The 12,094-nt window shown below is 53.7% G+C and overlaps 2 protein-coding genes across 4 annotated transcripts in view; one reads left to right on the forward strand and one right to left on the reverse strand.

Moving 5' to 3' along the window:
• Window positions 1-237, forward strand: part of TSSK6 (testis specific serine kinase 6) — a 1,702-nt gene extending 1,465 nt beyond the window's left edge. Inside the window, exon 2 of the mRNA XM_021713650.1 lies at window positions 227-237. Coding sequence (XP_021569325.1) covers window positions 227-237 — 11 coding nt within the window. The remainder of the gene's footprint in view (window positions 1-226) is intronic.
• Window positions 238-6,209: 5,972 nt separating this feature from the next.
• Window positions 6,210-12,094, reverse strand: part of GATAD2A (GATA zinc finger domain containing 2A) — a 67,386-nt gene continuing 61,501 nt past the window's right edge. Inside the window, exons 9-12 of one of the 3 annotated variants that reach the window (XM_008060564.2) lie at window positions 9,720-10,018; window positions 9,099-9,173; window positions 8,645-8,840; window positions 6,210-6,469 (exon numbers count right to left, since the gene is read on the reverse strand). In XM_008060564.2, coding sequence (XP_008058755.1) covers window positions 6,339-6,469; window positions 8,645-8,840; window positions 9,099-9,173; window positions 9,720-10,018 — 701 coding nt within the window. In that variant the 3' untranslated portion in view covers window positions 6,210-6,338. The remainder of the gene's footprint in view (window positions 6,470-8,644; window positions 8,841-9,098; window positions 9,174-9,719; window positions 10,019-12,094) is intronic. The other 2 variants (XM_021713651.1, XM_021713652.1) reach the window with 2 other exon arrangements.

Below are 12,094 nucleotides of genomic sequence, written 5' to 3' on the forward strand. Positions count from 1 at the left end.
CCACCAAAGGCCCCGAGAGGGCGAGACGGGAGGAGACGGGAGCGTCGCGCCTGTGCGGAATGAGCGAGGGTCACGCGGCGGCTGCCGGAGGTTCTGCTGGCGCTTGGACGGGCGCGGGGGTCGTTCCTCCCCGGCCAGCCGCGGGTGCCAGGTTCCCCGTTGGAACCTGCATTAAATCGCTCTTCCTCGCACCTGGCTCTAGTGGTGGCCCCCTTTTCCGGAACAGGGGGCAAGTGATCACTCTCAGGGGCAAGGCAGGTGCGGGTCCCCAGTTCAGAATCAGGCACGATGAGGGTCTCGCTCGAGGACCCAGAAGGGATTTGGGAGGATGGGAACCCAGACCTTTGGGCAAACTGGAAGCAGCTTTGTGGTCCCGGGGTCGTGATGGTGCTGTGAGTGGGGAGGCCGGGCTGAGGAGCCCCTGGAGTCAAGCATCCCCCTCCCCGGGGGTTAAGGATGAGCGGGCGGTGGGGGCCGCCTGTCTCAACGTAAACAGCGTTTATCAATGAGGAAACAGGCCCACACGTATGTCACTTGCCTGGAGACAGCTGTGATTTGAACCCACATCCGGCTGCAGTGGGATGGAGAGGGTGGCAGCCCTCCTTGGCGAGGAAAGAGTAAGGGAGGAGAGTCGAGACGGCTTGAGTGAGCTGTCCCAGCTGATTCAATCCATCCTGTGTTCATTCATGTATTCATGCATTTCTTGAGCGCCTGTGCTGGGCCCTGGAAGTCAGCGAGGAGGCTCGGGCCCATCTCTCTGCCCTCAATAAGGAGGCAAGTGAAAAGTCAAGCAACATGAAAGAATGGTGTGGGAATAAAATCCTACAAGTTGTGCTGAATGCCAGGTGGGGGTAGGAGGTGTCAGAGGAGGGATTCTGAAGCTGCGACATTTGAACTGAGCCCTGAAATGCAAAGGTGAAGTGTTTCAAGTGTTCCCCAGAAAGAACTGCGGGCGCGTTGGGGGAATGCCAGGGTAACTCCTTGGCTGAGCAGGAAGGGAGGAAGGAAGGGAGGGGGAAGGAGGTCGGAGGTTATTTTGCTTGTGATGAGGTTACTGGGTTTGGTAACAGTGGCTGTCAAGTGAGGTGTATGGGAAACCTTTCCCTGAACCTTAATCCTGCCCACCTCCCTCAGCCTCACAGTCCCTGAGGGAGCTGCTTGGTTTGGGGAGTCTAACATCTAGCCCCTGCTCCCTCACCGCCCCACCGTGGCTTCCTGGTGCTCTGGGGTCAAATAAGCTGTGGCCCTGTCCCCCTCATTTTGCAGATGAGGAAACTGAGGGTAACAGAGGGGGAGTGCCTAACCTCCAGTCCTGGCTGGACTGTGTAGAAAACCACACTCTGGTTTACAGTAGAAGACTGCCTCTTCTGCCTTGGGCCGTGCCTCAAGCTCTGCACCTGGCAAGTGGGGGCAGGAGCCCATCCTCAGGGAGGGGGCACGGATCGCTGGAAGACTGCACCTAGAGCTGTGAACTCTAGGGCCCAGGGTGGCACATGCCTTCTGTCCACAGATGAATCCTAGGAGCAGATGGGGGGCCAGGGTCTCTGCCTGTGTGTGCTGTGGCTCAATTCAGAGAGGACAGTCTCAGGGATGAGGACGGTGTCCCATTCCTCAGATGGAGAAGTTGCCTGAGACCATGTCCCATGACTGGCCCCCAGATCCATCCTGGGTCCTCTGAGCCGAGTCGAGAAGAAATGCCATTAGAATGCTTCTCATGGCCAGTTTTGGGGCCTGGAACTCAAGTCTGGGTGTGTTAGGGGTAGGGCGGGGCTGGCTTCAAATTGTGCTGTTCCCTATCAGCTCTGTGCCTTGCTGGGACCAGACACATGGCAGCCTGTGGGGTCCCCAGGCCAGAGACAGGGCTGCCTTGAAGACAAGACACAAAAGCACCTAGGAAAACAGGGTCATATTGTGCACACTGGAATTCACCAAAGTGATCACAGGTCCCACCAGAATAAAAACTGAAACCATCAATATCTGAAAACAAATTTCCACTGGGAAATTGTTCATTTCAGAGTCAGCCAGGTGGCTCCATCTGTGCTTGAATTTTTTTTTTTTTGAGTTGGAGTCTCTCACTCTGTTGCCCAGGCTGGAGTGTAGTGGCATGCTCACAGCTACCACAGCCTCGACCTGCTGGGCTCAGGTGATTCTTCTGTCTCAGCCTTCCGAGTAGCTGGAACTACAGTCACGCACCACCACACCCGGCTTTTTGTATTGTAGAGATGAGGTCTTGCCAAGTTGCCCAGGCTGGCCTTGAACCTGTGGGCTCAGGCAATCCTCTCACCTCAGCCTCCCAAAGTGCTGGGATGATGGGCATGAGCCACCATACCCAGCAAATGTTATTTTTATTTTTGGAATTGGGGTCTCTGTCACCCAGACTGGAGCGCAGGGCTACTGCAACATCGATCCGTGGGGCTCAGGCGATCCCATCACGTCTGGCTAGTTTTATTTTTTTGTAAAGACAAGATCTTGCCATGTTGCCCAAGTGGTTCTCAAACTCCTGGACTCAGCAATCCTTCTGCCTTGGCCTTCCAAAGGGCTGGGATTACAGGACTGAGCCACTGTGCTTGGCCTTCCATCTGTGCTTAGAACAGCACACCTACAGGCCACATCCAACAGCAAAGACACTTATTGGGTTGCCAAGACTGGAAATTGCTCCAGGAAAACCTGCCACTCTGGTGTGAAGGCTGAGGGCAACGCCCACTGGGATTCTCACCCACTCCCCTGGCCCTGGGGTAAGCTGGCCACAAAGACCAGGTCTCAACGGAATTAGAGTCCTATAATACATCCTGGTGGAAGTGAAGTCTTAACAAAGTCCAGGAGGTAGGTGCACCCATTCCATCCTTTGCTTCTCCCACTAATAAAGGGCCACCCACCACTTTCCCTCCAAGCTGCCTCAAAGCCAGGAGGAGACATTACAGGGAAACCAGGGCCCAGAGGGTGAAAGAAAACTCCAGTCAACACATGGTCCATTTCTTTATTGTCCTTCAGAGTCTAAAACTTCCTCATGATACAATGTAAAGCCATGTTTCCAGCCTCTTAATTTATTGGATTTCTATTCTGGTCTGGTGGCAACTTTTTTTTTTTACATTTATTATCAAAGATTTAGAGTCACAATAAATACAAGTGACAACCTTCCCTGCCCTCAGAGCCCCCTCAAATACCCTGTATTAGTGTAACCATCTATTACACCTTGTTAAGGATTATAAAATGGCCTGTTGTCCTTTTGAAGAAACTCAGTCCAAGTTCTTTAGGCTGACGTCACTTGTAGCGTAACTCCGCATCAGAGACCCTGTGGCAGAGCAAGGACCATCCTTCCTGTCATGGACACTCCTGTGATAAGAATGTGTGTGTAGAAAACTCACCCCATGTCTCTCTGTCCAGTGGAGAGGGAACCATGGGTATGGCGGGTGGTGCCGGGTGGCCTTGTTCCCTCTGCCCTGGGATGGGCGTTTGCTTCACCAAGGTCTTGGGAGTAGTCAGGACCTAAGGCTCAAGGTGCCAGATGTGGGCCCCAACCCCAGAAGAAGGGCGACTGAAATCCCTGGAACGAGGTCAGGATGGCCAGAGCTGTGACGGCTCCAAAGGGACACATGTGCTTGTGCCCATGTGCACCTGGCTGATTCAAATCCATTCCATCCACTAGAACAGGGTGAGGAGTGAGCTCTGAAGTCCTCCCACCCGTCCACAGAACAGCTGACAGTGGGAAGTTTCCAGATGCCACTGGGGGCTTGTGTCATAGATAAGTTACAGTCGTCACTGTTTGGGGCTGGGGGACCCCACAGGCTTATAGCTCATAGGAACCAGATCCCAGCAGGGCTCTTGGGGACCCCTGCACATTGCATTTGAGGGTGTGCTGTGCTGCTGGTAGAGCCCCCTTCACGTCACTAGATATCCTCTCCTGGTGTTTACAAACCCACACCCAGAGAGGTACTTAGTGCTGTCCCCTCAACATCGTAAACGTCATCACGGAACCACCCACTTGGGGCTTATCATAGAAGTTATATGGCGAAGCGGGAACTAAAGGAAAAGTCAGGTCGGACTTTCCAGACAGCAGAAATAAAGATTAAGGCATCTTACATCCTTGCCCCTTTAAATTAAAAAAAAAAAAAAAAGCTATGTTTACATCACAGTATATGCGTCCTCCCTGAAGGGAATGCTCTCTGGGACGTTTCTGTCCCTTTCAAGGGACAGCAGCCAGTACTGAACTCACAAGGCCTGGTCAACGACCACAGGCCCTGGAGGAAGAGTCCTGGTCAGGCTGAGAGGCCAGGAGCCGGGCTGGGGACAGCTCAGATCAGGTCCTCTAATCATAGACCCAGTCGACCCAAGCTGGGGCAGGCAGAGGGGACTCTGGCCTGGATGCCTGACCCCCAAGTCACTGCATAGAGCTGAGGTTTGTTCAGCCCGGGAAGGGCTCTGAACTGGAAGAAGCCAGCCCAGGCGGTCCTGGGAGGAGTTGTAAGATCTGGCCTAACATCATGGAACAGAGAGGGCTAACAGTTCAGGGTCGTATAAGACAGGTATTTATTTGCCAGGCACACAGAAAAATGCGAGGAATAGAAACGCTTGCATACTCTTAAGATTTTTTGGTGTAAAAACACACCCTCCCTTCCCCCACTGCCCAAAAAAAAAGAAAACATAAATTTCCTTCCTTTTCCCCAAATCCCTGGATCTTGGAATGAAAGTCACCCTTCCCCACCCTCCCCTTCTTCAGCCCAACTAAGTTATGCACTCAAAACAAAAATCAGTGAGAAATCTGGGGTTTTGCACAACAAAAATTAGAAAATGTTTTCCAAAACTAGATCTACTGCATGTCAAAAATGTTTTCTAAAGACTGATGATATTCACACACCAGGAGCATGGGGGTTAAATGAGCCTTTATTAGAATGTCGCAGCAGTTGTGTTTGAAGGAGGCGGCCCTACAAAAGAATTTTAAATTAAAGTTCCTAACTGTGTTGACAGGAAAACCAGGGCTGGCGCTGATGGGGCCGGTGGACCCTGTGGCTGCAGAGACACGCGTGCATGTGAACACAAGCTGCCCGCACTGGCACAGAGCCGCCCAGTGTGCGGCACACACGGAAGAACAGCTGCTGCCTTTCCTCATGAAACTGGTTTTTAAGAGCAGGAGGGGAAAGAAACAAAAATAAAACTAAAAGCAGACCTGATCCTTTAAAAAATATTTCTGTAGACTCTAAAGGGGGGTTAAAAAAAAAAAAAGGTCTGAACGTGAACCCTGACAGCAACCCCCAGCTTTAAGGAAAGGTTCTAGCTAGACCCAAACGGACATCTTGGAGTCTGGGGAGCAGCTGGCCTGCACCTGGACGGCGCCTCCCGACCCGGACACACCTGTGCGTGCTCACCCATCAGGAGTGAGGCCAGGGTGGCATAAGATGGTGTCCATCAAAATGAATAGAAAAAGGAAAGGAAAAATTTAATAAAAAAACCACAACAGCAAAAAACCCCCCAAACCATCCTCCCTCCAACTTTCTGCTCAGGCTTCTGGCGTTGCTCGATTCTCCTTCCTCCAAGGGCAGCGCAACTCCGGGAACCCTGGCTCTCTAGCTGGGTCTAGCTGTCAGTCTATTTTTCTGCTGAGAGTTAGAGATCCAGGGTCTCCGGAACGAGCAGCAACAGAGGCTTTGGGTTGGAGCAAGGGCTGTGCTGGCCATCCCCATGTTCATCTGTCCATCACTGGGGTGAGCCAGTCGTCCCTGCTGGGGGCCATGGCACTGTTGGCAGCCCACCCTCCAGGCACCGGGCCAGTGGGACAACACAGCGCACGACAGGGACCCCAGGGTCTGCACAGTTTACTTTTAACTCCATCATCATGAGGTGATTAAAAAAAATTCAACCTATAGATTGCCATGGAAGGCAAAAGACCGGGAGCCTAAGACAGGGAAAAGCAAAACGAAATGAAATGCCCACTCAGTTCAGAGTCCCCCAGGCGCTGGTCTCGCCCAAGCATGTCACAGTGTCCAGGGTGAGCCACCCACCCAGCAAGGGCCGAACGAGCAGGCCAGGAGAATCCACCCCCAAGGTCCACTTTTCTGCTGGTGTTGGGCAAACTAAAGGCAAAGAGAGAAAGGAAGAAAGCCCACGGGAAAGGTCCCCAGTCATGACCCTTGTTCTCCTGGGTGGCAGCTCCAGCCCCCCAGCCATGTCGAGACTGCAGGCAAGAATCGAATCGAGGTCTCGCCTCTGCCGTGTGGCTGGTGCTCACTCTCAGGGCAAGCACGGTGTCCTCCTGGGCCAGCGGAGGAGGGTGCAGTGTGTCCTCCCAGACGGGGGCTGGGTGGGGGAGGAGGGAACCCGTCCTCCGCGGGGCCTGGCTCGCACTATTTCCACGTGGCTGACTGGGGGATGGAGCGTGGCGGGATCATGTCGAGGAGGTACTCTCGTTGGCGGTCCACTGCCGAGGAGGTCTTGTGTACTGCCAGGCTCGGGCTGACAAACGTCAGGGTCCCGCCTGCAAGAGAATAGAGTGACAGGCCACAACAGGCCAGTCAGGCAGGGACCCCTGGAGGAGCCAGCCGTAACTGCCTAGACCCCCACCGCAACATGTGCTAAAGACCCGCGAGGAGTTGCAAACCCACGGACAGTACGCCACCATCATCAAGCTCAAATCCCAGATCCCAGAGCTGAAGAGATTTAAGAAACAATCCAGTCTCCTTTAGAGCGTTCTCAGGCTCTGTTGGATAATCCCACATGTGGGGCAGTCAGACACTTGTGCGCTAAAGAAACCAAGGTGCTGACCACATGATGCTCAGACAGGCGAAAACCACAAATGTGTGCGACGAGGCAGGAAGTGGGATGGATACCACAAAGTCATCCAGAACAACCCTACCCTTGAGAACCGCTTACACATACACAAGGCACTCTTGCTGACACAGGAGAGGGACACAGACTGGCAAACACAGAGCAGTCCTTTGTGAGACACACATGACCCTCAAGTGAAGAGGAGATACTGGGGAAAAATCCCCCTAGTATTCATTCTCCTGGGGGAGATAATATGGGCTACTGTTATGATCTTTCCTTTCTGTATTTTCTAAATTTCCACAATGAACAAGTATCACTCACTATTATAACTGGAAAATAATGGAGCGTCCCCAGCATACATAGAGTTTTTGGTTAGGGGAAAGGACTGCCTCAGACCCCCACAGACTTTGTGCTGCTCTAAGAATGTTTGCAGTGGGGATAAAATACATTTTGTGAAGAAGGCAGGCCTAGGTCTGATGCTCTTAGGAGTCTTCCCGTGCTAGAGGTCAGCGCTCTGGAAGCCTGGTGACTAAGCTCGCCTAGCAGTCAGTTCAAACCTCCATAATCCTCTGGGAAATGGTGCTTTAAACAAACAGCCTTCCCTCTAATCCCACCACTGGACACTGCAACTTCTGATGGCTTCGGAATCCTTTTTAAACTTTATCCTTAAACACATAGTCTCCAGATGGCCTCCACCCCTGTCCACAAGCATATACTCATGGAGTATCATTTTGACTTTTTCTACTTATTTCATATACTTTCAAGTGTCCCACAAAAGTCATTTCCAACCAGCTTGTAAGTTCCTAGTTGTTCCTTAAGACTGTTAGGCAGAAAGCACATCTGGCTGGTCTAATTACAAACACACTCTACTCTCTAGGCTGCACAGATTCCTCTGTGGATGGTGCCTACTGAGGCTGCCCATGGCCATGTCCCTAATTCAGGGCAGTGCAGGCACAGCAGCCTCTAGGTTTCCCAAGTTCTGACTGGGTTCCATCTTATGACGGCGCCTCTCCTTCCTATAGTGGCTCAGGCTACAGGGAACTTAGGGGGATGCTTTGCTTCTGTAGTCAAGAGCGTACCTTACCTGCCTGCCTTTCATTTTCTAACTTTTGGTGGACACAAGAAACATATAACTTTTGTCCTAATGTTAGCATGCATGTAAGAAAACAACTAGGACGTGTAGCCTTAGGGACAATGCCAGGGACAGTGGGGCTGTGGCTGACTGAAAGAGGGCACTTGAGGATCTTCACCTCCCACTTTTTCTTCAAATGTTGTCACCTCTGTTAAAGCCTGGCCCATGCCAGGGTATCCCCCACACCTTGCTCTTTCTGTTTTGTACTTTGCAGCACTTGGTGTGTCCAAAACAGAGAATAGGCGGAAAGGGAATGAGGATACAGTCTAGGTGAACAATAAATGAAGTGACCACCCCACGGATGGCATGATGAAAGAAAAACAGATGTTGGCTGAGTATGGTGGCTCATGCCTGTTATCCCAGCACTTTGAGGGGCAGAGGCAATAGGACTGCCTGAACCCAGAGCTTCTAGACCAGACTGGGCAACTTGTCAAGACCTTGTCTCTACAATAAAGAAAGAAAAAAAACTAGCCAGGCATGGTGGCACATGCCTGTGGTTCCAGCTACTTGGATGGCTGGTGGGGGAGCACCCCCCAAAGCAGGTCTGCCTCTGTGTGAAGGATGGTCATCATCTCTTCAGGGCTGTCGCTTATTCAGGGCATCCTGGCTGGGGAGCAGGAGAGGAAACCAAAGGTTCAGAGGTAGCTGTTCTCAGGAAGCGGGTCTGGGGCATGGGTCTTTCGTGACCAGTGTGCAAGCACATCTCTGTTTGAAGTCAGAGGGACTGGACCTGCCCAGCAAGCCACTGCCCACCTGCACTCAGCTGAGTCTTCTTCCAGCTGGAGGCTGCGCTGCCCTTGCCGGTGTTCACGGCTCTCTCTGAATGTCTGCCAGTCCTGCTGACCAGGGCCGTGGCTGAGGCCGCGTTCTGCAGTTTGGGCGACTGGCTGAATGTGTGCAGGACACCTCGGGGTGTTGTGGCCGAACCTCGGGACAGCTGGCTGGAAGCCTGCAGCAGAGAAAGGGGGTGACAGCTCAGATGGGGAAGCGTAGGCAGCAGGCAAGACGCTCAGCACAGCCTCTCCTTGCTCTGGCTGACCTCTTCCCACCCACACAGGGTCCCTAAAGTCCAAAATCAGGAGACAGAGGGATGGGGAAGAGAGAGAAACTGAGAGATAGACAGACGCAGGCAGCGTGACAGTCGGCGACTGACGTGGCCACGGGCTGCGGTGGGGGCGGAGGCTCCCAGGCCCGCCGCGGTTCTGACCTGTAGCACAGCCCCGTTACTCCAGTCGCGAGCCTCTCCTGAGCGAAACGCCAACTTACGCCGGGGTTTTATGACCTACACAAACGGGGTTGAAATTGAGGTCAGCGCCATCCACTGCTGGCCAGGGTGATGCGAAGGTGAGCCCCACAGGACAGTCCCGTCCCCCAAGGGCTTTAGCCGCCACGTGGGGATCTTGAGAAAATGTGTTTAGTGAATCACAAACAACTTCCAAGGAAACACAAATTGCCAAAAGCGAGCTTCGGGTCTATGGAGTAGGAAGGAGAAGCATGAAAATTAAAAAATGAGAACAAAAATCTTGATTTCCCCCTTGCTCCTCTCCTTAATATAGCTAGAACATTTCTTCCAAACGCCCCTTTGGCATCTCAATGTGGTTTTCAGAAAGGTCCTTTCAGACAAGGGGGCTGTCAGCCGGCACACTGTGAGCGAAAGCTATGAGATCTAAAGAAACTGCAAATTAGTGTTTTCGCTGCCCAACGCCACCATTAAGTGCAATTTAGACACGCAGTTAACAATCAGGCAGACAAGTGCCGGGTGGGGACAGCACATCGGAACATCCTGCCTTCTGGGGACAGCATGCCACTGAGGAGACAGGTCACTCACCTGCTTTAGTGCCGGGTGCGAGGCAGCGGTGGCATCAGCCTTGGCCTGTGTGGGGGCCGCACCCTGCTGCAGGAGCCGTTGCTCGATCTCCTGCTCCTGCTGCAGCGCCTTTACGAAGGCGGCCTTCAGCCGGCTAGTGTGTTCCACCTTGAGCGCCTTCTTCTGGTTGGTCGTCATGCAGGTCTCGCACATGATGGCGCCGCCCTTCTCCTCCCGCCAGCGGCAAGTGAAGTCCGTCTTGCACTGTGCACACATGTAGGGCTCCCGGGACAGCGCGACGGAGGCCGCCATCCTGCCTGCTGCAAGGAGACACGTGGGTGACTCACTTAGAAAAGGACAGGACACAAGTCTGGGCCCTCCCGGGCCCCCCCAATGGACTGGCACCACCTGAGCCTAAGTCCATTCTGCAAGCATGTATTAGGCCCTGAGTGCAGTGTGCGGATACGGCGCTGGACAAGCTTTGGAAAGCACTGTGGGCTGGGCAGCCTCGCTATCAAGTCAGCTTCTCCCATCCCCACTCACAATAGGGCATGAGACCACTGAGGAGGAAGCTGGGACCACACCAGGCCCTGCCTCACCATGATGGGCACTCAATAGCAAACGAGTTAACAAGGACGATGGTCACTCAGCAAGCACCTCGTGGGTGTTAAGGTGTTTGATACACTCTTCTTAGTGGGCACCCCCAGCCATCCCAGTCCCAGGGAGGAAACGGGATGAGAAAGACCAAGCAATAAATGAATCACACAGTCGGTCAGTGGCAGAACAGGACTCATACCCTGGGACAATACCCACTGCTTGGTCACAGAAACAAGGCACCCAGGCTGAGCAGCAGGCTACAGGTGCAATGGGCCTTGGTCCCTTTATCTGGGGGACAGAACAAATGTCTCCTCAGCCAGCCTTGGGGTCATGGGAAATACCTGCAGAGCATCTGCACAGGCACAGGGTGAACATGCCGTACACACTTCGTTTCAACCTTTTGAGTTAAGCATTCAGGGGCTCTAACTGCTTTTGGTCATTACAGACAGTAGCAAAAGACTAGAGGACAGTGGAGAAGGCTGTCGAGACCCTCAGCCTTCCCTCTCCCACTTGCAGCCCCGAGTCATAATGGGTGGGTCCCATCTCACCAGGCAGGCAGATGTCACTTGTCCAGGCCACCCATGCTCAGGGTCCAGCTCCAGGCCCCACCTGCTGCTCACACACTCCGGTGATAGCAGCACATCCTCCTGTACACGTCCAACCCCCAGGAGGGTGAGGCACCTGGTGTGAGCAGGTGTGAGCAGCAGGGCCCGGGCACTGGGATGAGGCCCTGCCCTGCCTGGGGGCTCCTCCCTGGGAAGTGCCGGGGAACACCTTTTGGGAGGCTCATAGCCTCCTCCCAGTTAGGTCCTGTTCTTGGCAGCAGAAGACTGACCTGATAAGGAAACGACTGAGGTGGGCTGGTCTGGGAGAGCAGACACCCATGCAGGGCATATGGGGGTGGGAGGCGAAGGGGCCCCATGGCAGATCTTTTGCCAACATCATCTTGTTGCAAAGGAGATGCCAAAGTGTCCAGACACAAGCCAGGCTGTGTCAAAGCCCTCACCTCTCCATAGGTGCAACCCCCCTCCTCCCACAGCCTGAGAGGTAGAGGCTGTGATCTTCCATGCTGCCCCTCAGGGTGGGCTGCACAGTCTGTCCTTGGATGGTCCTATGTTGGAGAGTTAGGCAGGAGCTACATGTAAATCTGAGGTGGCTGAATGGCATGGAGGGTCCTGGGCACAACCATTGGGGAGCTCAGAGAGGTACCTCTGAAGGACTTGGAAGCAGTGGGGAAGACACCCTCCAGCACCCTGAGATGGGCCCACAGCTCCTCTCTGCATCCTGGACAGGGGGAAGATGCTTCTCTGCACACATCCACATCCTTGCCTCCCAAGTCTGTGTGTGAAGGACTCTGAGGCCCACCAGGGCCATCCGCTGCCCTGGGCCAGTCACATTGTGACATGATCAGCGAGGAAAGGGCTCAGGCTCGCTGCCTGCTCCTGTTACCACCAGCTCAACCTCAGGGCAGAACCTGGGGAGCAGGGGCTTCCTGGGGGCTGACAGAACCACCTGCCTCCATGCAGCCCCGGTACTGTTGTTTTTGTTTTTTTTTTTTGAGTTAGAGTCTCACTCTGTCACCCAGACTGGAGTGCAGTGGCCGCTCCCAGTCACTGTAGCCTCGACCTGCTGGGCTCCGGCGATCCTTCCACCTCAGCCTTCCAAGTAGCTGGAACTACAGGCATGCGCTACCACGCCCGGCTGATTTTTTGATTTATTGTAGAGATGAGGTCTTGCCAAGTAGCTCAGGCGGGTCTCAAACCCACGGGCTCAGGCAATCCACTCACCTTGGCCTCCCA

Source organism: Carlito syrichta, unplaced genomic scaffold (assembly GCF_000164805.1).
Source record: "Carlito syrichta isolate Samal-C Ts95f unplaced genomic scaffold, Tarsius_syrichta-2.0.1 Scaffold304652, whole genome shotgun sequence".
NCBI lineage: Eukaryota > Metazoa > Chordata > Mammalia > Primates > Tarsiidae > Carlito > Carlito syrichta.